Source organism: Panthera uncia (assembly GCF_023721935.1).
Source record: "Panthera uncia isolate 11264 chromosome A1 unlocalized genomic scaffold, Puncia_PCG_1.0 HiC_scaffold_17, whole genome shotgun sequence".
Lineage (NCBI taxonomy): Eukaryota > Metazoa > Chordata > Mammalia > Carnivora > Felidae > Panthera > Panthera uncia.
Window position 1 is genome coordinate 87,818,893 of NW_026057577.1, and position 27,297 is coordinate 87,846,189.

The following is a 27,297-nucleotide window of genomic DNA, read 5'->3' on the forward strand; positions in this document are numbered from 1 at the left end:
GTCAGTTAAGCATCGGACTTTGGCTAAGGTCATGATCTCATGGCTTGTGGGTTCGAGCCCCACAGTGGGCTCTCTACTGTCAGCACAGTGCCCGCTTCAGTTCCTCTGTCTCCCTCTCTCTATGCTCCTCCCCTGCTTGCACTCTCCCTCTCTCGAAAATAAACATTAAAAAATTAAAAAAAAAGAAAACCGATTATGAAAATGCAACCTTAAGTGTCAACAACCACATACAAAAAACAAAAAACGGCATATGCAACACCATGGATGGAGCTAGAGTGTAATGCTAAGTGAAATAAGTCAGAGAGACAAATCCCCTAAGATTTCACTCATGTGGAATTTAAGAAACAAAAGAGCAAAGGGGTAAAAAGAGAGAGACAAAAAGAAACAGACTCTTTAAACTATAGAGAACAAACTGATGGTTACCAAAAGGGAGGTGAGCTGGGGGATGGATGAAATAGGTGATAGGGATTGAGGAGTACCAGGTGACTAAACAAAAACAAATAAACCCAAGACAACAAAGAAAAATGTTTGCAGCTTTACATTTCTCATTTTAAAGAGAAATAATTAATCCAGAGAGTGAGAAGTAGAGTATTTCATCTCAATGACCATGTTCTTCTTACAAAAGATAGGACCAAAGAAGACTGGTCATGTTATTTTATACTGTCACATCTAAGTGACATGGTAACAGTTATCTGAAATCCTTTCTCAAAAAAATCAAGTATAAATATTTGGAAGGCTAGCCCTATTTCATGCCTGCAAAAATTACTGTTTTCAGCTATTTTCTCACAAATATCCGATTACCAAAGGAAAGAACTTATATTTCAAAATATAATACTTCTTCCTTGCCTTCTCCCTGCCCACCACAAAAAAGACAGTTTGAGAGGCTTTTTTTTTTTTTTTTTTTTTTTTTCCTTATGCCTATATCCTTTTTCTTTCTGCTTTCCTCTTCTCCTAAGAACAGGTAGCTCTTCAAATTGATGTCTGCCTTCAAACATGACGATTGCTTTTCCAGCCACCCAGGCTCTCTCTGAAGGGTCCCCAAAAGCCTCCACGTAGTACTGTCGATAGGGCCTCCGGTTTGAAACTAGATAAAGATAAGAACCAGTGTCATTACTTTAAAAGGATGACTGTTCATCATCAAGAGAAGCGCCATGCAATTATTGCCAAAGAAATCTCTATTTTAAAAAAAGAAGAAGAAAAAGTGTTAGAAAACCTATACAACAATCAACTCTAAGACAGGTCAGAAAGAAGGAAAATTTTAAATATTTCAATTCACGTGACAAGAAAATGCCCAAGAGTTTCTGAAAGAACTTCAATAGCTTGGTCAGCTGATATACTATATATTCCAAACCTGTGAGAGATGGATTAGTTGTTAATCATAGAACAAATTAATATAGGAACCAAGTTCCCACTACCAACAATCTATAAAAGTCTTATACCCTTGTTACCAGAAAATACAAAGGGCATTTAATAAGACTCAGCACCAGAAATAAAATAATTAGTAAGAACTAACCACCAAACAAACTTTAAAACACTTTGCTAAAATATAATGGAGGGGGAAAAAAAATTCTTCAACACTATGCCACATATGATATGCTAACATTTATGGAATGGATACTCTTGACCAGGCACTCATTTACACTAGGTACTTTGCATAGAGTCTTAGTCCTCACAACAACCAACTCTAAGAAATAAGTAGTACAATCCCCATTTTATAGACACAGTAAGTAAATAACTTCAGAGAAGGCAAATTCAGAGTGAAACACTGGCTTTACAGAGAAAGCAGAACTTGATACTTCAAAATACTGAAATTAAAAAGAAAAAAAAAGCCCAAGAGCAATAAAAATAAAAATATATCCAGTTATTCTAGTTTCTAGTTTATTCTAGTTTCTTAGTTGTCCAAAATTCTAAGCATACAATTAACAACAACAAAAATACAGATCTCGTTCAGAAAAGATTATAAGCAAATTTACCTAGTATATGTATCTTCCATCCATACTTAGCATTTTGGCATTTTTCATAGCAGTAAAAAATCTCACAAAAGAAATATACCAGGACTATACAAGGTATAATGATTTGTCTCTTTTTAGAAAAGGAAATCATCTAATATACAAATTCATTTATACAGGAACTCACAACTAATTCCCTTAACCATTTTTTAAAACACAAAAAATACAAACATCTCTTTCAATAAAAAACAAGGAAAAGCCTACTTCCTTCAGAATAGAGAAGGAAGGAAGGAAGGAAGGAAGGAAAGGAAAGGAAAGGAAAAGAAAGAACAAACAGAGGGAGAAGGAGCGAGAAGAGAAGAAGAAAGGAAAAACAAAAAGAGAAGAAAAGGAAAAAGGAAAGAAGAAAGAAAGGGAGAGGAAATTTATAAACTGAACTTTAGAACAAAACTAAGGTCTCCATAGTAACTGGAAGAGCCAAAATGTCAAGTAAATTTCAATGGCAACTTTTTTATAAATGCTAATTTCAAAGCTACATAACCAAAGAATGAAGAGTATCTATGAGCTCTCATAAACTTTAGTTGCAATGCCTGCGTTTCTATATATATATAGCTTAATAAAAAAATTACATGGTCAAATTTTGTTTTTTAGTCCATTTCAAAAACAATTCTATGAAAAAGGTTAAACTCCTTATAGTCTCTACCTGCTAAATTAAATCCTTTGAATAGAAACCACCTATAAAGGGGGATTAAAATTGGTAAGATATAGGGGTGCCTAGGTGGCTCAGCTGGTTAAGCTCAGCCCCACATTCATGAGTTCATGGGTTCGAGCCCCACATCGGGCTCTGTGCTGACAGCTCAGAGCCTGGGGCCTGCTTCAGATTGTTTCCCTCTCTCTGCCCCTCCCCAACTTGTGCTCTCTCATGCTCTCTCTCTCTCTCTCTCTCTCCCTCCCTCTCTAAAACAACATTTTTAAAAACCTGGTAAGAGGGGCACCTGGGTGGCTTAGTCAGTTGAACGTCCGACTTTGGCTCAGGTTAAGATCTCGTTGTCTGTGAGTTCAAGCCCTGCTTGGGGCTCTGCTGGCAGCTCAGAGCCTAGAGCCTGGAGCCTGCTTTGGATTCTGTCTCTCTCTCTGCCCTTCCCCCACTCGTGCTCACTCGCGCGCTGTCTCTCAAAAATAAATAAACATTTTAAAAAATAACATAAAATAACATAAAATAAAAAAATAAAATAAAAAACTGGTAAGATACTGGGTGCCTGGGTGGCTCAGTCGGTTAAGCATCTGACTTTGGCTCAGGTCACAACCTCGCAGTTAATGAGTTGGAGACCTGCAATGGGCTCTGCGCTGACAGCTCAGAGCCTGGAGCCTGCTTCAGATTCTGTGTATCCCTCTCTCTCTGCCCCTCCCCTGCTCAATGCTCTGTGTCTCTCTCTCTCTTTCAAAAATAAATAAACATTAAAAAATATTTTTAAAAATTGATAAGACATATATGTACCTATATATGAGTTCAGAAAGTCAACCGAGAAGTAAATAATTCTCCCATATAAACAAGTAAATTCAAACAACACATTATAATGTGCCAGAACTGTAAAGAGGACAAAAAAAGAAAACTCAGGGCCTGGTGGGTTAAGAGATATACAAACAGATTATGGTAAAAGAACATGAGAATTGCAATACCATAAACATTCACTTTTTAAAAAAGCAGAGATCAGGGGCCCCTGAGTGGCTCAGTCAGTCTGACTTCGGCTCAGATCATGATCTCGTGGTCTGTGAGTTCAAGCCCCATGTTGGGCTCTGTGATGACAGCTGGGATTCTGTCTGTCTGTCTCTCTCTCTCTCTCTCTCTGCTCCTCCCCCACTCACGCTCTCTCTCTCAAACATGAATAAACATTTAAAAAAAAGAAAAAGTAGAGATCATCGGGCACCTGAGTGGCTCAGTCAGTTAAGCATCGACTCTTGGTTTTGGCTCAGGTCATGATCTCACAGTTCATGGGATGGAGCCCCACATTAAACTCTGTGCTGACAGTGCTGAGCCTGCTTAGGATTCTCTCTCTCCCCCTCTGTCTCTGCCCCTCCCCCACTCTCTCCTTCAAAATAAATAAACATTAAAAGAGAGAGAAAATCCATAAGGAAGACAAAATAAATTTACAGTACTATAGTATATTTACTGAAAAACATCTGTGTGTAAAAGATTACATAAGGACCCAAACATTTCAAATCTCTGTTGTTCAAGGGTCAACAGCCTAAGGCTCTAGGTGAGGTTTCCAAAAGATGATGAAAATGACAACCAATGTATCAGATCACGTGGAAAAAATTAAAACTAGGAGAGTTTTACTATGAATTCATAATAAATATATAAAAGACTAAGAACCCTCTCCGTCACCAACACACACACACACACACACACACACACACACACACACACACATATAACTGCAGAAAAATCAAAAGGTTGTGAGGGTAAAGTAAGCACAGGACATTACATGGCTAAGCTGTGTATACTGTTAACATGATAACATACACACTAAATTCCTAACCAAAATTATAACAGGTAAGATAGCAGGATGCTGGAGGTTGGTGAGAGGTTAAGGCCCAAAGCAAGGATTAAAATGACTAATCCACAACTTCTATAGTGAGAAGTAAAAAGTAATCCAGAAGGAACTTTGAGATACAGAAATTAACTTTCAAAAGATCCAGCTGACAGTTAAAGCTTAAAGAGAGGGTATAGAAAGAGCAGACTTTTCTAAACAAGGCTTACAAAATTAACCACTTGACTTTTTTAATCATATGCACTGTATATAACATAAGTAAACAATGACTTCTAAAAGTGATTTTATAAAAATTTGGGTTTTCTGGGGCACCTGGGTGACTTAGTCGGTTAAGCAACCAACTCCAGATTTCAGCTCACGTCATGATCTCACGGGTTCATGAGTTGAGCCCTGTGTCAGGCTCTAAGCTGACAGTGCAGAGCCTGCATAGGATTTTGTTTCTCCATCTCTCTGCCCCTCTCCTGCTCATTCTCTCTCTCGCTCGCTCTGTCCCTCAAAATAAATAAAAAAGCTTTAAAAAAAAAATGTGGGTTTTTCTAATACCATTTGAAACATTTGGCTTTGCTAAGAAAACAATAAACATGAATGAGCACAATAATATGAACACTGAAGTACAATTTTTAATTTTTCACTGGTATCAACTAAAAAGTGATACAAAGTAGTAACTGTTGAGCCCAAGTAAAGTGTATATGGGTGTTCATTGTGCTATTCTTCAATTTGTCTATAGGTTTGAAATATTCAAAATAAAAGGTAGGAAGGGGAAATTATACCACTACAAAACAGTCAGACATTAATATTGGTCATAGTTTCAGTGTGGTGGGAAACAGGTAACTTTGACAGCAGTCTATCCAAAATGTCCTATTACTAGGCAGCGTCAATGGCAAGACTGGTGATTCCACCAGTTGATGTGTTATGAAGGAGACAAGCAAAAAATAAAAAATAAAAAAAAGAGCATGTTCAAAGAAAAATGGAGCGTTAACTACTAAGAGTAATAATTAGGATTCCAGAACTTGGCTGACTACAGCTCGCCATAAATATAGGGAAATGAAAACAAAAGTAAAAATTACCAAAAAAAAAAAAGGGGGGGGGGGACGTATTATGAGATAACTAGCTGTAAGGTTAAATAGATCCATTTTAACATGTTTTGTCATTTTGTCAATAGGAAGCTGTCTTGAATTTAAGAGTTTTAACCTTTTTATAGTGCAAAAATAAAACATGGTATTTTCCAGTCAGTAATGGCACCTGCTGTCTGGTGTGATCACATTCTTGACTCACGAGAAACAGGCCGGACAGGAATCCTCAAGTATACTACACCAAACCTCCAGTCACTGCACCCTTGCCCTCCCCTAGTGTTAAGGATGCTACCTCTCCTCCCACCGAGGCCAATTTCTCACTGTGATACAAATGCCATCTACCTCTCTCTTTTCCCAAAATCCTGTTACGATCCTGTCTTTGATCCCTTACAACTGTCAATACCCTCTATCTCCAGGACTCTTCTCATCAGCACTACTAACATGATCATCCCCATTTTTAGCAATTCTTCTGGACCCCATATATCTTTCTACCTGTCGCATCTCCACTTCTCTACCTTTGTCTCCATTTCCAGTCTAATCTAACTTCAGCCACAACATAACGCCAAAAACACCACTGATCTCCAACCCCCTTACACCTAATGGACATTTTATTTGCTCTCCAGGCAAAGTTCAACCAAATCAATCACATCTTCCTTTGTAAAACATACTAGTCACCAGTACCACATACCAAATAATCCTGGATTTCCGCTTCCATCTCTGATTTTTCCTCCATCTCTCTTCCAAGCTTAGTAGCTACATACAGGCCTCAAATAATGGCTTCCGCAAAGCCACCCTATTTTTCACTGTACATTTTGTCACAAGCCATCTCCTCCATGCCTTGTTCATGGCTTCAGTTAACAACAACAAGCAGATGTCACCTTATGGATGTTTCAGTGTTCTCACTAAATGGCACCACTTACTGATGTACTGGTGAAGATAAAATCTTGGGAGCCATCCAAAGATACAGAAACCTCAAGACTTTATTCTCCCTCACTCCTCATTACCCATCCATTACCAAATCATATAGATTTATCTCCTAAGTTGTTCTTTATTCTCTATTCACCATATTCGCCTCACCATAATCACTGCAATGACCCTTTTAGCAATTTGCTCTTACTTATTTATAACCTCTTCCAATCCATTTTCTATACTGCAGTCAGAGAAAAGTTTACAAAACACATATCAAATCACATCATCTTCTGCTCATAGCCCTTTAATGGCATCACACTGTTATAAGAATAAAGTACAGGAATGCCTGAGTGGCTTAGTCGGTTGAGCATCCGACTTCAGCTCGGGTCATGATCTCCCGGTTCGTGAGTTTGAGACCCGCGTCAGGCTCTGTGCTGACAACTTGGAGCCTGGAGCCTGCTTCAGATTCTGTATCTCCCTCTCTCTGCCCCTTCCCCGATTACACTCTGTCTCTTTCTCTCTCAAAAATAAATAAACATTAAAAAAAAAAATTAAGAATAAAGTTAAAAATTTTAAGTCAAGTCTAAAAGATGCTACATGATTTGACTCATATCAACTTTCCCAGCTTCATACTGTGCCACCTTCCATCACTCTATGGGTGGAAGACCACTCAAAGCCAGAGTACACATTATTTTCTGTGCCTGGAACCATCATCTCCTTCTTTTCCTAGTTAATGCCAACTCATCCTCTCAAGTCTCAGATCAAAGATAACTTTACTAACATAACTGCCTCTGAATATCCTGCACCACAAGTCCAAATTAGGTACCCCTGCTATATCACTAATTGTACACCAGTTTGGACACACTTCTCAGTTAAGTAATTATTTGCCTGATTATTTGTTGTTATCTTATCTCTTTAACTGGACTCTAATTACATAAAAGGGCAAGCAGGACTGATGTTTTGCCCATTAATGGATCACAATACCTAGCACACTAACTGTACAATATAGCTAGAAATTGTTGAATAAATGGCATGGACCCAATTAGGGTGCATAGCATAGTACAACAAGTAAGAGCAGAGGGGGAGGAATAAAATAATTTTCTACTAGTAGTACTTAAATGTCCAAACAACCCACAAAGAATAAGATATTTAAAAAACAGTGAGCTGGGCTGCCTGGGGGTGTTGGTTAAAGATCCAACTCTTGATTTCAGCTGGGGTCATGATCTCGCAGTTCACGAGTTTGAGCCCATGTCAGGCTGTGCGCTGACAGTGTAGAGCCTGCTTGGGATTCTTTGTTTCTCTCTGCCCCTCTCCTGCTCTCTCTCTCTCAAAATAAATACTTTTAAAAATTCAGATGAATAAAACAAAAAACAGTAGGTCTTTAGACTTTAGATTTAGACTTTAGATTTACAGATGAATAAAACAAAAAACCTATAAAGCTCTTTAGGTATACCTCAATATTCAAAATATAAAATCAAATCCTGCAATTAATCCTACTTTTGGTAAATCATCCTACAGACAGACATGCATATGTGGAAGTTATTCTTTACACTGTTGTGTGTGCAGAGACACATTTATGTTATGTACATATGTATGTAAATATGCATGTATAGGCTTTACAACACAAGATCAGAAACAACCTAAACGTCCATCAACAGGAAAATGGTTATATAAAGTACAGCATATTCAAAAAGTGGAAAACTATGCAGCTGTTAAAAAAGAGAGAGAGAAAACTGGGGTGCCTGGGTGGCTCAGTGAGTTAAGTGTCCAACTTTGGCTCATGTCATGATCTCACAGTTCATGCGATCTCGTGGTTCATGAGTTTGAGCCCTGCATTGAGCTCTGTGCTGACAGCTCAGTGTCTGGAGCCTGCTTTTAGATTCTGTATCTCCCTCTCTCTGCCCCTCCCCAGCTAGCGCTAGCTCTCGCACGCACGCTGGCTCGCTCTCTCTCGCAAAAATAAACATTTAAAAATCTAAAAATTAAAAAAGACAGTCTTCAATGCACTAACATGGAAAACCTCTAACAAGCAAAAAAAGTACGCTGTAGAACATGAACAACAACAACAACAAAAGTGCTACATTTGTGTTAGAATAAAGATGAGAATATATACTTGGATTTATAGAAAGAAATATTAAAAACAACTGGTTACTCTTTTTGAAACAGCAGATCAGAGAAAAGGAGGGAGTTGATTTTTTAAATATTGTGAATATATGACCTATGCAAAAACTAAAATACACATATATTAAAATTAAAATTAAATCACAGAACATCTTAACAGAAAAAAGGCAGCTTAAGATCAAGTTTTGGCCCCCACCTTACATTATTTTAAAGATACTGATATTCATGGGGCGCCTGGGTGGCTCAGTCAGTTAAGGATCTGACTTCATCTCACGGCTCATGATTTTGAGGTGCCACACTGGGCTCTGTGCTGAAAGCTCAGAGCCTGGAGCCTGCTTCAGATTCTGTGTCCCCTCTCTCTCAAGAATGAACATTAAAAAAAAAAAAAAGATATCTGATATTCAAACAGGGCAAATAAGAAACAAAGTACAGTAATTAAAGGGAATACTCTAAATCAAGATTTTAAAATTCAAAATAATTCATAAGCCTTCATTATAATTGTTTCAGCTTGAAAACTTAACAGCAAAGATACAAACCTAAAGACTGAGGTAGATTCTCAAAGTGACAATGTGTAACTTTAGGTAACAAACCTAACATTTTCCTGGCATCTATAAATGGAATAACTGAATTTTTAAATCATAAACTAAAACTTTTAAAAAATTCAAAAAGGTAAAATATATTAATAACAATTCATCCACAAAATACTCAAAGGTAAAAATGGAGTATTACTAAAGATAGCTACAAATTTTTTATTCCATACTGTATTTTATAACATATAATCAACTACTATTACCTTTCATTTTTGAATGTGTGTTAATCAATGGATCAGAACAAATCCTGCAGGGCCACCATGGGCGTCTCTTGAATTTTGCCCAGATGAGATCTCCAACTTCATACTTCAATGGCGTAGACTTTTTCTTGGGTTGACACTTTAGACAGACAAAACATGGGTCATCAGTAAGAATCAAAACCTTTGAAATGGTGTACTATTTTACTATTAGCCTTCTGAGAAAGCAATGCACAGAATTCTAGATGAAAATGCCCAGCTTAACAGCAATTACAAAGAACTAAATTGTCTTAATTGTTCATAACACAGCCCTTTATACAGTAGCAGCTCTCAACTTATATTTATTTTATATAAGTAATCTACCTACATTCATAAAGAAAAAAAGTAATTATTTTGAACTATAAAAACCTAAAAACTGAAAAAAGACACAGAATCATTCCTAGAAGATGTTTTTGCCCTAGTCTTTGCATCACAACATGGCTAGGTGAGAGCGGGAAGATTATAAAAAGAATTTAGAAATAATATCAAGGGACTATGTTGTCCCAAATACATGTCAATTATATGTCAATAAAATGGGGGGGGGGGAGGCAGGAAGACTATGATCCCTTCTGCAGGTTATATTTGACATCCTTCTCAAACATACACATTCCTATTAATTACATAACAATAATGGCTCTAATGAAATAATCCTGAATGCTACAGGCTAAGCTCTAGCAGTGTCAATGCAACTGACCCAGACTTTGGACCTGCAGAACGGTATACTGCACAACTCCAAGGAACACCATTCATGTAGAATAAAAAGAATACAAATCAAGCTTCTTGGACTTGTCTAATGTAGAGACTCTAGCTGCATCTTTTCTCCAAAAATAATATGCCTAATTTATCTTCAATCCAACATCCTCCATCTAAGCTCTAAACCCATGCCTGTGCCTTTAACACACCATAAGCAGACCTCTTGCTTAAGATGAAGACAGCTTTGTGTTCAGTAGGACTGAGCTTCCCACAACACCAAAGGAGTTGTAAGTGTACTGAGATATTCCTAGGTAGCCAAAAGAAGCTCCTAGGGTACTTGGACAAAGACCAACCTCTCCCATTTACTTCAAGGAGGCATACAAATTTCTGAAAGTGCCATGTCTTGAAAAAGGTTTGGTGAGCTCCTCCTCCAGACTCAATCTTCCCTCCTTAATGCCTAAAATGAATTAAGCATTCAATAAAGAGTATGCTAAATGAACTGACTGAAATCATTCAAATAAATTGAGTATTCAAATGAATAATACTCCACCTCAAGGAAATCAAAGAACTGAGCTCAATCCAATGACTTGTAAGTTACCAATTCAACTTTAAGACTCTGTTTTCAGGGCTGCCTGGGTGGCTCAGTGGGTTAAGCATCAAACTCTTGATTTTGGCTCAGGTCATGCCCTCCATTGGGCTCTGTGCTGGCAGCGCAGAGCCTACTTGGAATTCTCTCCCCCTGTCTCTCTCCCCCTTCCCTGCTCACCCTGTCTCTGTCTCTGAAAATAAATAAACTTGACAATAATTTGACAGAAGTTAAATCCCATGGAATGCCCTTATTGAAAATATTGTGATTAGTTCTACAAGTATAGAGTTACTGGGAAATAAGACAGACTACATGTTATGCTTTGAAAGGAAAAAAAAAGGCCATTTTTGCCTGTTATTAGTTTGTAAGTTATCAGGAAAAAAAGGTTTGAAACTTGGCTTTCAAACTTTGAAACTTTAAAACCAAGATACGAAGACAGGATGGGAAAACAAATTTTTTATTTGCCTGTACTAAAAACTACAATTTGAGTAGGTTCCCATATAATTTATGATCATTTATTTGGCAATCATTGCTAAACATTATATTGGCTGATTTATTCAAGTCCTAAATCACTTTAAAAATAGTAGCTAACATTTACTTGTTTGCTATGTGCTAGATACACATTTTTTAATTCTCTTAAGGTAAATACTGTATTACTACTCTTATTTTACTACATGCCTATGGTCATATGCTATTTAGCAAGTGGCAGAGCCAGGATTCAAATCTGGTTAGTCCAATGCCACAGCCGAAACTCTCAACCACTGCCTTATCATCCAGTAACAATAAAACCCTATGACTATTATATGCTTTATGATAAACTAAGCCATAATCAATCTATGACATGATATTGGTTCAGTCTTCCTCATGTTACTTCAAAAAAGTGATATTATCAGAAGTATAGCCATAAAACACATGCCTTCAAATGTCAACCGTATCTCAACAAGCAATTTTTTAAAAAACATTTTTTTAATGTTTATTTTTGAGGAAGACAGAAAGAACATGTGAGTAGAGGAAAGGCAGAGAGAGAATCTGAAGAAGGCTCTGTGCTGTTAGTACAGAGCCCAGTGCAGGGCCCGATCCCAGGAACCCTGAGATCATGAACTGAGCCAAATTCAAGATTTGGACACTCAAATGACTGAGCCACCCAGGCATCCCAAAAATATACTTTTAATAGCAAGGAAGGAACATAACATAAGTGGTATTAGGTAAAGCCAGAAGCTGAATCACATAACCAGACAAAGTAGTAATGAGTTCTGTCTTCTGACTCTATTACAAATTATGTCATCTTAAACAAGTCACTTAATTCAGCCTGTTTCCTAAGCTATAGAATCAAGAAACACCTGCTCTACCATGAACTATCAAAATGAAAACAATTCTATGCCTAATATTGTAACCCAAAGGAAAAACTCAAAAAGTAAATGAATTGTAGAAAAATACTTCAAGTAGCTATTTATGACAACAAAAAGTTAACATCCAACAAGAGACCTGTTAAATGAAATATGCTGACAACTCAGTGAAATATGCAAAGTGCAGATAAAGTTATGGAATAATGAAGATGTAACACACACTCACACATACAATGTAACCATTCAGAAACTACACTGAAACTATAATGATGATTTTAAAAAATAACAAAGTCAGTGAGAAACACAAAAAATTGTTCCATTGGGGCACCTGGGTGGCTCAGTCAATTAAGCATCCAACTCTTGCATTTGGCTCAAGTCATGATCTCACAGTTGTGGGATCGAGCCCAGAGTTGGGCTCACTCTGAGCGAGGAGCCTACTTAAGATTCTCCCTCCCTGCCTGTCTGCCCCTTCCTCACTTGTGTGCAGGTGCTATCTCAAAAAAAAAAAAAAAAGTTTCATTAAATTATTGGTATCATGGATAAAGATTGTCACAAACTTGAAGCATTCATTTTCCCCCATGCTCTTTTTTTCTTTTTTTTTTAAGATTTTATTTTTAAGTAATCTCTACTTCCAACATTGGGCTCAAACTCACAATGCTGAGATCAAGTCGCATGCTCTACTGACCGAGCCAGCCTCTTTCTAATGCTATCTTAACTGATTAACCACGAGAACCAAATAAAACAATGTGTGCAAACACAGTGGAAAATAACGTCGATATAAATGCATACTGTTAATATTATATTATTCACAGACAATAACAACCAAATCCAACTAACTTTAACAGCTAAAAAATTAGACACAGGCAAGGATTCCAGACCAAAGAGAGGCCTGCATTCATGAAGCAGAGAAAATAATAAGGAAAAATATGACCCTTCTCTTCAGAAGAGCTTAAAGATTTCACCTTGGAAAAGTAAAACTTCCAAATAACCAATGTTAAACCCATAATTTATCTGCATACAAACTTACTTAACAACCACAATAGAAAGCTGAACAAGAGACACAAGGATGGGGGGAGCGCCTGGGTGGCTCAGTCGGTTAAGTATCTGACATTAGCTCAGGTCATGATCTCACAGTTTGTGGGTTTGAGCTCCATGTCAGGCTCTGTGCCGACAGCTCAGAGCCTGGAGCCTGCTTTGGATTCTGTGTCTCCCTCTCTCTCAAAAATAAACATTAAAAAAAATTTTTTTTTTAAAGAGACACAAGGATGAATTCCTGATGCCAAGACACTTGGAGAATATCAAGGAAGACTAGAGTGAAGAAATATCATCTGAACTTAGGCAGGACAGGCACATTCCAGAATGGCTTTTCCTAATATCTCTATATGTACAGTTGGAAAAAATACAATGGTTCTAAGTCTTTTTATATACACTACTGAAGTGAACTGTGCTTACCCAAAAGTATGCCCCACAATACCCCACAAGACCTCATTTGGAAATAGAGTCTTTGCAGATAATCAAGATGAGGTCAATTAGGGTGATTCTTAATCCAAAATAACTGTGTCCTTATGAAAAGGAAAAATTTGGAAACAGAGACAGACACACACAGAGGGAAGATGATGGAAGACACAGGGAAAAATCCTTCCACCAACCAAGGAACTCTTGAGGTAACTAGACATTAAAGAGAGGCCTGGAACAAATATGACAACACTCAGGAAAAAAACAACCCTTGCCCACAACTTAACACTGAATTTCTAGCCTCCAGAACCATGAGACAATTAAATTTCTATTATTGAAGCCACCCAGTTTGGGGCACTTTATTATGTCAGCCCCAGAAACCAATACACATAATCTTGTTTAATCCTCACATGATGAAATGGCAATGTCTCCATTTTACATATAAAGAAACTGAGGATTGGGGTGCCTGGGTGGCTCAGTTGGTTAAGCATCTGACTTCAGCCCAGGTCATGATCTCGCGGTCTGCAGGTTCAAGCCCCACATTGGGCTCTGTGCTGATAGCTCAGAGCCTGGAGCCTGCTTTGAAGTCTGTGTCTCCCTTTCTCTCTGCTCCTCCCCTGCTCATGCTCTGTCTCTCTCTCTCTCTTTCTTTAAAAAAAGAAAAAAAAAGTTAAAAAAAAAAAAAAAAGAAACTGAGGATTGAAAAGGTTACATCACAACTGTAAAGACCTAAAATTAAACCTGATTAATTCCAAAGACCATGTTTTTTTTTTTTTAATACAACACATTTTTTCCAATTTCAACTGAATGAATATGGCCAGAACTTGTTTTTAAGTGTTTAAATCAATCTAAAAACCAACAGGTTCAAAATCTCCATTTCTAGTCTTTCATGGACAGCAACATGTCATTTCAACAGTAAAATTTCCTGTAAAACCCTGTCACTGCTATTTTTAAAGCATTTCCTTCAATCACAATCAAGAACTGGCTGTTGAGCCAAAAGCTATGGTTGAAAGACACTTCAGGTGAGATCTTTAAACACTTTCACTAATAAAATTTCCATGAAGAGGTCCACACCAAACTATATTACATTTCTAAGATAAAATGTGCTCAGGTGGTCCAGGTATGTGCCTGGATGTATGGGACAGGACTTAAATTGTGTTCCATTTCAATGTTTATTGAATGCTACCACAGCATAGATAATCCTTGGATATCAATATCCTTACATGCACATCCAAAACTTAGAGTTGAGTCAACTATTTAAAATCAGCTAACTCATAGAACAAGGTCTTTTTTTCTCTTTTTAAAATTTTATTCTGGTAAGGACATTTAATGGAGATCTAGCCTCTTAACAAATTTTAACTGTACAATACATGGATGTCTACTGGTACAACAAACAGTATCTTCTTTTTAAAAAAAAAAAAAATTTAACACTTATTTATTTTTGAGACAGAGCATGAACAGGAGAGGGTCAGAGAAAGAGGGAGACACAGAATCTGAAACAGGCTCCAGGCTCTGAGCTGTCAGCACAGAGCCCGACGCGGGGCTCGAACCCACGGACCGTGAGATCATGACCTGAGCCGAAGTCAGACACTTAACCGACTGAGCCACCCAGGCACCCCACAAACAATATCTTCTAAAGCAACTTTTTTAACAGTATACATTGATATAGAACTTAAGATAAGGACCTAGGGATGCAATTACAGAACTTACTGCAACTCAAGGACTCACTTTTTGTTTTAGTTACTAAAAATATTCTCAACATTTGCTAACAGTCTACTACTGCTTCTATTGATTCCAGAATGCAAATATTTTTAATAACTTGATTTAAAATACCCAGTTTTAAAGGCTATAGTAAGAACTACACTGTAAAGAGCTATGTGAATTGTACTTTGGAATTTCACCTTTTTCTAACCTAGTCAAAAGTGACTCCCTTATTCTCATGATAAAAATAGGTAATGCCTCTATTTTATAAATAGGACACCTAAGGTAAGAGATTATATAAAACTCACATTGTTGTTCTTTTAATAATATATTGAGTGAATAAAATAAAAATACAGATTATCTTACATTTGTGTTAACTTATGTGCTTTATAAAGCATCGATATGATTTCATTATACTTTGATAGTAGCAAAGCTTCTCTGAAAGTCTACATAGCACCAAGCCCACAGTAGGATCTCAGAGACTGTAATCACCTAAAGAGAAAAAAGAGACTTCTCATCCTACCTATATCTAACACTTAGCCCAGTACCTGGTAAAGAATAGATACTCAGTAAGTACTGCCTAGCTGATTCCACAAACTAACATGGTATATACTTTATTACTAAAAAAAATACTTACGCATGTATTTCCATTTAAAAGAGAGTCCCTAGCAAATCTGCCTTACAAGAAATTATTATAGAGCTCTTTAGCTGAAATAAAGGACAACAACAGTTCAAATTTTCATGAATAAAGAATGTCTTGATATGGTATTAATACAAACCACATTGCATCAAATTTAGATGTTAATTGCAATCTTAACTACTTCACCAGAGCAACCACTAAGAAAACGACTGTGTGTGTATTTAGGGAGGGAGGGGGCACTATCATATAAATGACAAGACACTTAAAATGTTACACTCGAAAATATCTATTTAACATAAAAGAAGATAGTAACAGAATCAGAGGAACAAAAAGACCATAAGATACATTAAAAGTAAAATGGCAGACATCAATCCTACCTTATCACTACTTAGATAAAATGTATGGGGATTTAAAACTACAATTCAGGGTCGCCTGAGTGGCTTTATGGTTGAGCATCCAACTCTTGATTTTGGCTCAGCTCATGAGCCCAGGGTTGCAGGATCAAGCCCTACATTCAGCTCTGCACTGAGCGTGGAGCCTGCTTGGGATTCTCTCTTTTCTCCCTCTGCCCCTCTCCCTCAATCCCACTTTCTCTCTCTCTAAAATAAAAAAAAAATTTAAAGAAAAAAAGCCCTGCAATTCAAAGGCAGAGATTGGCAGAATGGACAAAAAATATAATCCAACTATATGCTGTCTACAAAACACTTTATATCAAATTCAAAAAAAGGAGTTGAAAGCAAAAGGTTGGAAATAACACGAAAACAGTAACAAAAAAGGGTAGCTTCTCTATATTAATATCACAATATACTTAAAGGTAAGAAGGTTAGTAAGAAGGTTACCAGAGACAAACATGGAAATTGTATAATGACAAAATGTCAATCTAACAGGAAGGTATAACAATTACAAATATACATACAACAAACCAGACTCCCAAATTCATAAAGCAGTAACTCATAGAAATAAATATAGAAAAAGAGAAACAGTAACAGAGACTTCAAAACCCACTTTCAGTAATGGAGAGAACTAGACAGAAGATCAGTAAGAACATAAAAGGGGTGAACAGCACTAGGCCTAGGCCTAGGAGGCATCTGAAGAACATTTTACCAAACAACCACAGAATACACAGTCTTCCTAAGTATATATGAACATTCTCAAGGACAGACCATATATTAGGCCTCAAAAATAAAATAAGTGGAATACAGAATATATTCTCCACCCACAATGGAACAAAATTAGAAACTAAAAAGACAAGGGAAATTGGGAAATTAAACAATATACTACTAAATAACCAGTAAGTCAAAGAATTCATGTGGAAAATTAGAAAATACTTTGAAAAAAAAAATGAACACAAAATATACCACAACTTAAAAGACAGAGCAAAAGCAGTTCTTAGAGGGATTTCATAGCTGAGGACATGTATATATTTTTGAAATCTCTCAAATATCCTAAACTTTCACCTTAAGCTAGCAAGGAACAGCAGACTACACCTAAAGCAAGCAGAAAGAATAACGAAGATTAGAGGGAAAATTAAGAGAATCAAGAATAGAAAAAAAAAATTGACAAAACCAAAAGCTGGTTCTTTAAAAAGATCAACACAACTCATAAATCTTTAGCAGACCAATAAAAAATACTCAAATTACTAAAATCAGAAATAAAAGTGTGGCCATCACTACTGATTCTACAGCAACAAAAAGGATTAGGAGAATAAGATGAACAACTGTATGCCTACAAATTAGATAACCTAGATAAAACACTAAATCCTCAAAACAAAAACTACCAAAACTAAATGACACAGAAACAATATTTGGATAAACCTGTAACTAGCAAAGAGATAGACTCAATAATGAGTAAACAAAAGCAAAGAAAGAAAAAGAAAGAAAGAGAAAAAGCAAAGAAAAGCCCTGGATCTAATGGCTTCACTGGGAAGTTGTATCAAACACTTAAATAAGAACTAACACCTATCCTTATCAAACTTTTCTAAAAAACTAAATAGGGAGGGATACTCCCTAATTCATTCTTTGAGGCCAGTATTTCTCTGATACCAAAGCCAGATGAAGACACCACAAGAAAAATACAGACCAATATCCTTTACGAACATTGATGCAAATATCTTTAACAAAATACTAGCAAAACAAATTGAAAATTATACTTAAAAAACAGAGTATCAAATCAAAACATTATTTTGTTATATGACACAATGTTACACAACAATTACATGTCAATTAAAAAACAAATGGGGGGCAGCTGGGTGGCTCAGTCAGTTAAGCATCCAACTTCAGCTCAGGTCATGATCTCACAGTTCATGGGTTCAAGCCCTGATGAGACTCTGCTGACAGCTCAGAGCCTGGAGCCTGCTTCGGATTCTGTGTCTCCTTCTCTCTCTGCCCCTCCCCAACTCACGCTCTGTCTCTCTCTCTCAAAAACAAACATTAAGGGGCGCCTGGGTGGCGCAGTCGGTTAAGCATCCGACTTCAGCCAGGTCACGATCTCACGGTCCGTGAGTTCGAGCCCCGCGTCAGGCTCTGGGCTGATGGCTCAGAGCCTGGAGCCTGTTTCCGATTCTGTGTCTCCCTCTCTCTCTGTCCCTCCCCCGTTCATGCTCTGTCTCTCTCTGTCCCACAAATAAATAAACGTTGAAAAAAAAAAATTTAAAAAAAAAAAAACATTAAAAAAAATTTTTTTAAACTGGTTAACTATACTGGAATCAAAAAAATTAATAAAAACAAACAACAACAACAAAAACCATACATCATAACCAAGTGGGATATATTCCTGGAAGACAAGGAATGTTCAACATATAAAACCAGCAAATATAATATACCTCATTAACAGAATGGGGAAAAAAATCACATGATCATGACCATGGATGCAGAAAAAGTATTTAGCAAAATTCAACACTCATTCATGATAAAAACCCATTCAACACACTAGGAATCGGAAACTATCAACATAATAAAAGTCATATATGAAAATCCCAAAGAGAACATCATGCTTAATTGAGAAAGACTGAAAGCCTTTCCTCTGAGATAAAGAACATAGCAAGGATGCCTACTTTCTCCACTTCTATTCAGCAAATTCCTGTATGTCCTAGTCAGAGCAACTAGGCGAGAAAAAGAAATAAAAGGCAACCACATTTGAAATGAGTAAGTAAAATTATGTCTATCTGCAGATCTTATATGTAGAAAACCACAAAGATCCCACAAAAAAAATTTTATTTTTGAGAGAGGTGGGAGGGAGAGAGAGGGAGAGAGAAGGAGAGAGAGGGAGAGAGCAAAAGAGAGAGAGGGAGAGAGCGAAAGAAAGAGAGAGAGAGAGAGAGAGAGAGAGAGAGAGAGAAGGCACACAGGCAAGTGGGGGAGGGGCAGAGAGAGGGAAAGAGAGAATCCCAACGTGGGGCTCAAACTCACAAACAAGATCATGACCTGGGCCGACGTCAGAAGCTCAAGTGACTGAGCCACCCAGGCACCCTGAAATAAACTTTTTTTTCTAGCATTGGGACTGTTTATAAATATTTACCATGCCCTAAGCAATAAAGTGTATCTCAATCAATTTGAAAGGATTGGAATCATATGGAATATATTTCCTGTCCATAGTGTAATTAGGCTAATAATTAATTACAAAAGGGGCACTGGGGTGGCTGGCTCAGTTGGTTGACCACCCGACTCTTTTTTGTTTGTTTTTTAAGTTTATTTATTTATTTTGAGGGAGAGAGGGAGGGTAAGCAGGGGAGCAGCAGAGAGGGGGGGAAAAGAGAATACCAAGCAGGCTCTGCACCACCACTGCAGAGCCTGACCCAGGGCTGGAACTCACAAACCATGAGATCATGACCTGAGCTGAAACCAGGAGTCAGAAGCACAATAGACTGAGCCACCCAGGTGCTCCTAAAAAGTTGGTATTACCACTGTGGAAACAAAACTTGCACAATAAACAAATACAAAAACTGTAATTGTTAGGTACAGAATTCTGAGGTTTTTTTCATTTTAAACATTCTTTTTTTTTTTTTTTTAACATTTTTTATTTATTTTTGGGACAGAGAGAGACAGAGCATGAACGGGGGAGGGGCAGAGAGAGAGGGAGACACAGAATCGGAAACAGGCTCCAGGCTCCGAGCCATCAGCCCAGAGCCTGACGCGGGGCTCGAACTCACGGACCGCGAGATCGTGACCTGGCTAAAGTCGGACGCTTAACCGACTGCGCCACCCAGGCGCCCCCATTTTAAACATTCTTTAATCATGCAATTGTTGTATGCAACTTGGTTAAAAAGATGTAACAAGTAGGGGCACCTGGGTGGCTCAGTCAGTTGAGCATCCAACTTCGGCTCAGGTCATGATCTCACGGGTTTGTGGTTTAAGCCCCACGTCAGGCTCTGTGCTGACAGCTCAGAGCCTGGAACCTGCTTCGGATTCTGTGTCTTCCTCTCTATCTCTCTGCCCCACCCCTGCTCATGCTCTTTCTCTCAAGAAATGAATAAACATTAAAAAAAAATTTTTTAATAAATAAATAAAGATGTAACAAGTAAAACTGGTCAAATGGGTTTTTTAATTTCTCCCATTACTCCTCAGTCATTTTAAGATATATTGTTTAACAATACTAAAAAACCTAAGTAGAAATGACGGTCTTATCTCTGTCTCTGTAACATGTCACATAATAGTAGATGCCCAGATGTTTGCTGAATTGATGAAATTTAGTTTAAGTAATTCATGTTGGATCACTCAATCATTCAAATATTTACTAAGTTTGGAAAGTGGTAAAAACAGTGATGTTTCTAGGGGGTGAAAATTATGAAAGACGCACTTTATTATTATGTTAGTAAATTATTTTCAAGGAAACTTCTTTATATTTAAGCATTTTATAAATGTTATGAGTGACAAGACTACACTTTCAGGGATCATTTCTATAGTTCATCACTAGAGGACAAAAATATATTCTGACTAGCATATAAATGAATATAGAGATGGAACAAACAAGTCCTCTGGGAGCTCAGTCTCTCTGGGAGAGAGAAATGAACGAAGCTCCTAAGCTGGGACTGGGATGGGAGGTGTACTCATCTTGGGGAAGAAAGATCACTAGTTTTATTATTAGTAACAAATTTCTCAAAACTTCAAGAGTTAGTGACAGTCAAGGTAAGAATAGCTGTAAAATAAGGCTAGAACTTAGATAATATTTCTGTCTCCGATCTCCTATTCCACCAATTCCTACCTCAAAAGCTAACACTACACTAAGCTGTCCACAGTTTCCCTTTTAGATCATACTCTTTGTCCTTCCATCTCCTTTCTGCCTGGAATTCCTCTTTCTCCTAGGTCTTCTCAGAAAGCCTTACTTCCATCACCTCCTATCTCTTGGCTGGGCTAAGTGCTTAAGTGTCTACTATATCCTATCCTATCTCTTGGTTTACCATTATACAGAATTTAGAATTTGTATTTATCTATTCCAGTCTCTAAACTTCAAGAAGACAAGGTATCATCCACTCCTACACCTCCATTATCTGGGACAAAACACATGTTCAATAAAAATGTTTTAACTGAACTGAAACAGGCTACAATAAGCCATTTCCTAAGCAGCAAAATTAGATGCCTTATTCTGTCCACTTTGGCAACTGTCAAAACATATGGGTCCTTGGGGCACGTGAGTGGCTCAGTTGGTTAAGCATCCAAATCTTGATCTTTGGTAAGGTCATGATCTCACAGTTCACGAAACTGAGCCCAAGTCAGGATCTGCCAGACAGTGCAGAGATTCTTGGGATTCTCTCTCACCCTCTCTCTCTTGGGATTCTCTCTCACCCTCTCTGTCCCTCCCCTACACACACTCTTCTCTTAAAATAAACAAACATTAAAAAATAAACAAACAAACAAACAAACAAATAAATAAAGGCTTGAAAAAATAAAAACCTTATGGGTCCTTAATCCACAAAACCTCATTTGTCTTAAAACGATAAATGATAATTTTTAAATTTGTTTTTTTTATTTAAAAAAATTTTTTTAAGTAATTTCTACACCTAACCCATGTGGTGTTCAGAACTGACAAACTGGAGATCAAGAGTCTCATGCTCCACTTACTGAGCCAGCCAGTTCCCCTGACATAGTCAAACATATCTATATTACAGATCTTTACTTCAAAGATGACCAGCAATCAGTCTCTATCCCCTTAACTCCCTGATTTGGAAATGGGGAATACCACTAAATTTGGGAAAGAACAGCACATCAGAAGTTAGTCACAGACTATTAAACTGTGAAATCATAGTTCTCTAAGCAACCTTCAGATTAGCAATTAGTCTCCCAAATATCCAGATTTTGGAAAGGAGGTACTCTGGCTTTCAAAACAAATATTCCAGTACAATGGAATTATCTCTTTCCCCAATATTTGTTCATCATGGGAATATGAGCTGCAGTAAGTCCATTTAGACACTGGGTACACTAACAAATTTGGTTTCCTGGTAACGGTAGAAATTCTGGGAAGGGTCACAGATAAACCTTCCTCTCTAAAGCCTCTCTCTCAGCTCTAACTTAAACTTTTCTGAGCACAAGTGAAAATGGAAACCTACTTCTAATGTTGTATTAATAAGTTAGAAACATCCCCAGCGATTTCCTATGTAAGTCTTCACAATTATGTGTGAGTACTCAAAATCATTCTAGGGTCCCCAGTCCCCCTTCAAAGACAGACCAAAAAAAAAAAACAAAAACAAACAAACAACCAAACAAACAAAAAACCCTCTAGCCCAGTGTCACAACAATATTTCATTCAAGTCAGAATTGAAAAGGACTCAGGGCACCTGAGTGGCTAGGTTGGTTAAGCATCCAACATTGGCTCAGGTCACAATCTCATGGTTCATGAGTTCAAGCCCCACATCAGGCTCTGTGCTGACAGTTAAGAACCCGGAGCCTGCTTCAGATTCTGTGTCTCCCTCTCTCTCTGCCCTCTCCCACTCACCTTCTCTCTCTCTCTCTCTCTCTCTCTCTCTCTCTCTCTCCCATCTCTCCCTCCCTCTCAAAAATAAAGTAAAACATTAAAAATTGTTTTAAAAAAAAAAGAATTGAAAAGGACTCAAAGTGCATCTCAACCACAGCACACACTGAGGAATTGTTAAATAAAATAACTGTACTAAGTGTAGTGATCTAGCTAGCTACATTTGGCACAAAAATCAGACACTGAACACTTAAATAATTATTTCATAACCTCACAGTAGCTTCTAAGGATAGGCTAGAAGGGTATTTTCTCCATATTATGGATGAAAAAACTGAGGCAGAAATGAAGTCATTTGTCTACGTTCATAAAACTAGTATTAAAATAGCAATACAGCGGAGGATTCAAACCTGACTCCAGTACAAATGCCTTTTACAATGACTATTCTCAAAAGATAAACCAGAATCTTCTTAGATTCTATACAAATGAATTTTCCACAACATTTAATTTTTTAATTTTTTTACATTGTTTATTTTTGAGACAGAGAGAGAGAGACAGAGTGTGTGCGGGGGGGGGGGGGCCCAAGAGAGAGGGAGACACACAATCTGAAGCAAGCTTCAGGCTCTGAGCTGTTAGCACAGGGCCTGACGCAGGGCTCGAACTCACAAATGGTGAGATCATGAACTGAGCTGAAGTCGGATACTTCACCGACTGAGCCACCCAGGCGCCCTTCCACATATTTAAATATAACTTATACTACCCCAAAATTTGGGAAATCCAAATATTCCTCAATCAAGAACAACTTAAAGTTTGGGTGCCTGGGTGGCTCAGTAGATTAAGCATCCGACTCTTGATTTCAGCTCAGATCATGGTCCCAGGGTTGTGGGACTGAGCCCCATTGTCAGGCTCCATGCTGAGCGTGGAGCCTGCTAGTTTCTCTCTTAACCTCACCCCTCTCCCCAGTTTCCAATTTCCCTCTCTCTCACACAAACAAAAACCCAAAAGAACAATCTAAAGTCTATCACACAAGCAAAGCCACTGATGCTGTTCTTCTGCAGCTGTCAACACATTTTCTAGTTTCCTGATATCCTTTTCTTGAGCCAAGGAGAGAACTGAAATCTCAGAAACAGCTTGAAAGAACATGGTATAGTTTAGAAAAGTAATACTTTAAATGTATTTTAGTCTCATTACTTTTTAAACAGCCAAGAAATGGAAATAATCTGTATGTTGAAAAGGGTCTTAGCTCAATAAATTATAGAACATCAATACACTGGAATACTATACAAAAATTTTATAGACACAGTGAAAAAAGTTATAAAAAGGCATGTATACAATGATTACAAATTTAAAGATATACATTTTTATATGCAAATTATTTAGGGAAAAGTATGGAAGACAGAATTCACAAAGATTAACTGGACTGCTAGATATTGCCAGTTATTTTTTTTGGCTATCTACATTTTCTAATTTTTTTTTTTCAACGTTTTTTATTTATTTTTGGGACAGAGAGAGACAGAGCATGAACGGGGGAGGGGCAGAGAGAGAGGGAGACACAGAATCGGAAACAGGCTCCAGGCTCGGAGCCATCAGCCCAGAGCCTGACGCGGGGCTCGAACTCACGGACCGTGAGATCGTGACCTGGCTGAAGTCGGACGCTTAACCGACTGCGCCACCCAGGCGCCCCTACATTTTCTAATTTTTAGACACTCAACATGAATTACATGCATAGTTTTTTAGGTATATTTTTTTTACTGAGATAAAATCAACTCACAAGAATCATGGTTTTTGGCTATTTCAAAGTGTCCAAATCAACACTTTCTAGTACAGCTTGCTTAATATTTTGAAGTAAATTTTAACACATATTTCCCTTGAAGGGCAAAATAAAACAGAGAAATGCAACAGGGCAGAATTTCCTAGCAATACTGAAAAAAGTACACCAACAAAATCAGCATTTCATCCCCTGAATTGTCTTGAAAGAATCTGAAAGTGCCCTGTTTCCATGCCTCATTTGTACCATCTGTAAAATGGGAACAATAGTACCTACTTTCATAGGGCTATTACAAATACTGAATAAGCTAATATGTAAACAAATTACTATGTGAAGTGCCAGTAGTGACAATGTGTAAGCACTGTAAGTGTTAGCTGATACGAGTCTCCCCTTATCCACAGTTTTGCTTTCCACGGTTTCAGTTACCCTTGGTCAACCTCAGTCCAGGAGCAGATGATCCTCTTCCTGACATTATCCCCAGGAGAACAATAGTAGCCTAGTGTTTCATCTCAATGCCTATTATCACTTACCTAACATAGGCATTTTATCACCTCATAACATCTCAGGAAGAAGGATAAATACACCACCGATAGATGAATAAAGAAGTTGTGCTGTGTATAGATATATACAATGGAATATTACTCAGCCATAAAAAAAGGACTAAGGTCTTGCTATTTCCAACAACATGGATAAACCTACAGGATATTATGATAAGTGACATAAGAGAGAAAGACAAATATTATAATGATTTGACTTATATATGAAATCTAAAAAATAAAATAAACAAAACAAAAAGTAAAATCAGGCCTATAAATACAGAGAACTGATGATTGCCAGAAAGGAGGAATTGGAGGAGAGGGGCAAAACGAGTGAAGGGGAGTAGGAGATACAGTCTTCCGGTTATGTAATGAGTAAGTCACAGGAATAAAAGGCACAGCACAGGGAATACGGTCAAAGGTATTGTAACAGAGTTGCATGTGACAGTAGCTACACTTCTAGTGAACAAAAACTTAACATACAGAGTTGCTGAATCACTATGTTGTACACCTGACACTAATGTAACACTGTGTGTCCACTATACTCAAATAAAAATTTTTTAAAAAGGAAGAATATAGTACAGCAAGATATTAAGACAGACCACATTCACATAACTTTTATTAGAGTATATGGGTGTAATTTTTCTATGTTATTATTATTGTTGTTAATCTCTTACTGTATCTAATTTCTAAATTAAACTTCATCATAGGTATATAAATATAGAAAAAAACAGTGAATATAGGGTTCGGTTGTAAAATAATTTTTTATTAAAATTAAAATATATAAAGTTTGGTCCTATCCCTGTTTTTAGCCATCACTGGGGGTCTTGGAACATATCTCCCATGGATAATGGGGAGATGGAAACTAGTAAATTCTTTCAAAACCTTGAAATTAGAAGCCTGTTCTTCCTGCTCTATTCAAGTCTGACTCTAGCCTAAACAACATTCAAAGGTTCTCTTTTTTATCTTAATTACTAGTATGAAGCCATTATTTTGAGAGACAGTACAACGTAATGGTTAAAAGCAAAGACTTTCTGGAGTCATGCTTCATAAAGTTGTCCAAGTGTCTGGCTTATAGTAACAATTCAAAAACCAGTTGCTATAGTATTATTCCCTGTATTTCCTTAAAAAGTTATGTTATTTCCATCACTTTTACTCAATTAGATAATTAATATATGACAGTATAGGCACTCTCCATTTAACACTATATTTACGAAAAAATAGTTCAAATTCCGAATAAATGACCTTAAAATAATGCTTAAATAGAAACACAATTTAGCACAATTCCAATACTGTTATGATCTTCCTTAAAAACTAGGGGTGCCTGGGTGGCTCAGTCGGTGAAGCATCTGATTCGATTTCGGCTCAGGACATGATCTCATGGTTCATGGGTTCAAGCCCTGAGTTGGACTCTCCACTAACAGAGAGGAGCCTGTTTGGGATTCTCTCTCTCTGTCCCTTCCTTGCTCGTGCACTCTCTCTCAAAATAAGTTTTATTTTTTTAAAGATATCTGACCATTTCTTTAAAAATCAAAACTTTTGATGCCTATTTCTCAAGTAACGTACATACCACATACCCAAATAATATTCAAGGCCCACCACAAACTGACCCCAATCTGTTCACCCCACCTTATTTCCTACATAATCTCTTTCCTACACCTTAAAATCTAAGCAGAGTGTAATTTGTACTACATATTTCCCCGAATGGTATTCCTCCTGCCTCAGAGTGCTCTATACCTTCATTATGCCTTGTCTAAATCTATCCCATGCTTCCTTCAAGACTCAGGTTGAATAAACCCTTCCCTCTTCAAATAACCTACTCCCACAGCATCTTGCCCCTCCCCCCTTTTTTGGCAGTGCTCATTTGCTATCTTACATGTTAATCACTTTAGAGATGCAGCTACTGCTGCTGCTATTAAGGATTTGTCTTGGATCATTTTTACTAAGGAAACTATTAACATATGACAGGAATATGTAGACACATAAAGTCATAACATTATCAAACCCAAAATAGGCTTACAAATCATTACCTTTTCTTTTAAGCCAGCTTAAATCTAATAACAAGATCTACATTATAACTTACTAAAAATAATGTCCTGAGGGATAGAGTATTCTCAAGTAAAAAATGTGAGAGGCAGAGGGAACAAATGACTTGTCCAAGACTAAGGGATAAGCAGGGTAAGAAGATAAAGATCCACACTATTCTGTGCATCGGTAAATCACTAAGTCTTTAAAATCTTAA

At 37.3% G+C, this 27,297-nt stretch overlaps 1 protein-coding gene across 1 annotated transcript in view; it reads right to left on the reverse strand.

Moving 5' to 3' along the window:
• NSD1 (nuclear receptor binding SET domain protein 1) overlaps positions 1 to 27,297 on the reverse strand; it is a 146,319-nt gene that overhangs the window by 68,168 nt on the left and 50,854 nt on the right. Inside the window, exons 3-4 of the mRNA XM_049648612.1 lie at positions 9,398 to 9,533; positions 916 to 1,084 (exon numbers count right to left, since the gene is read on the reverse strand). Coding sequence (XP_049504569.1) covers positions 916 to 1,084; positions 9,398 to 9,533 — 305 coding nt within the window. The remainder of the gene's footprint in view (positions 1 to 915; positions 1,085 to 9,397; positions 9,534 to 27,297) is intronic.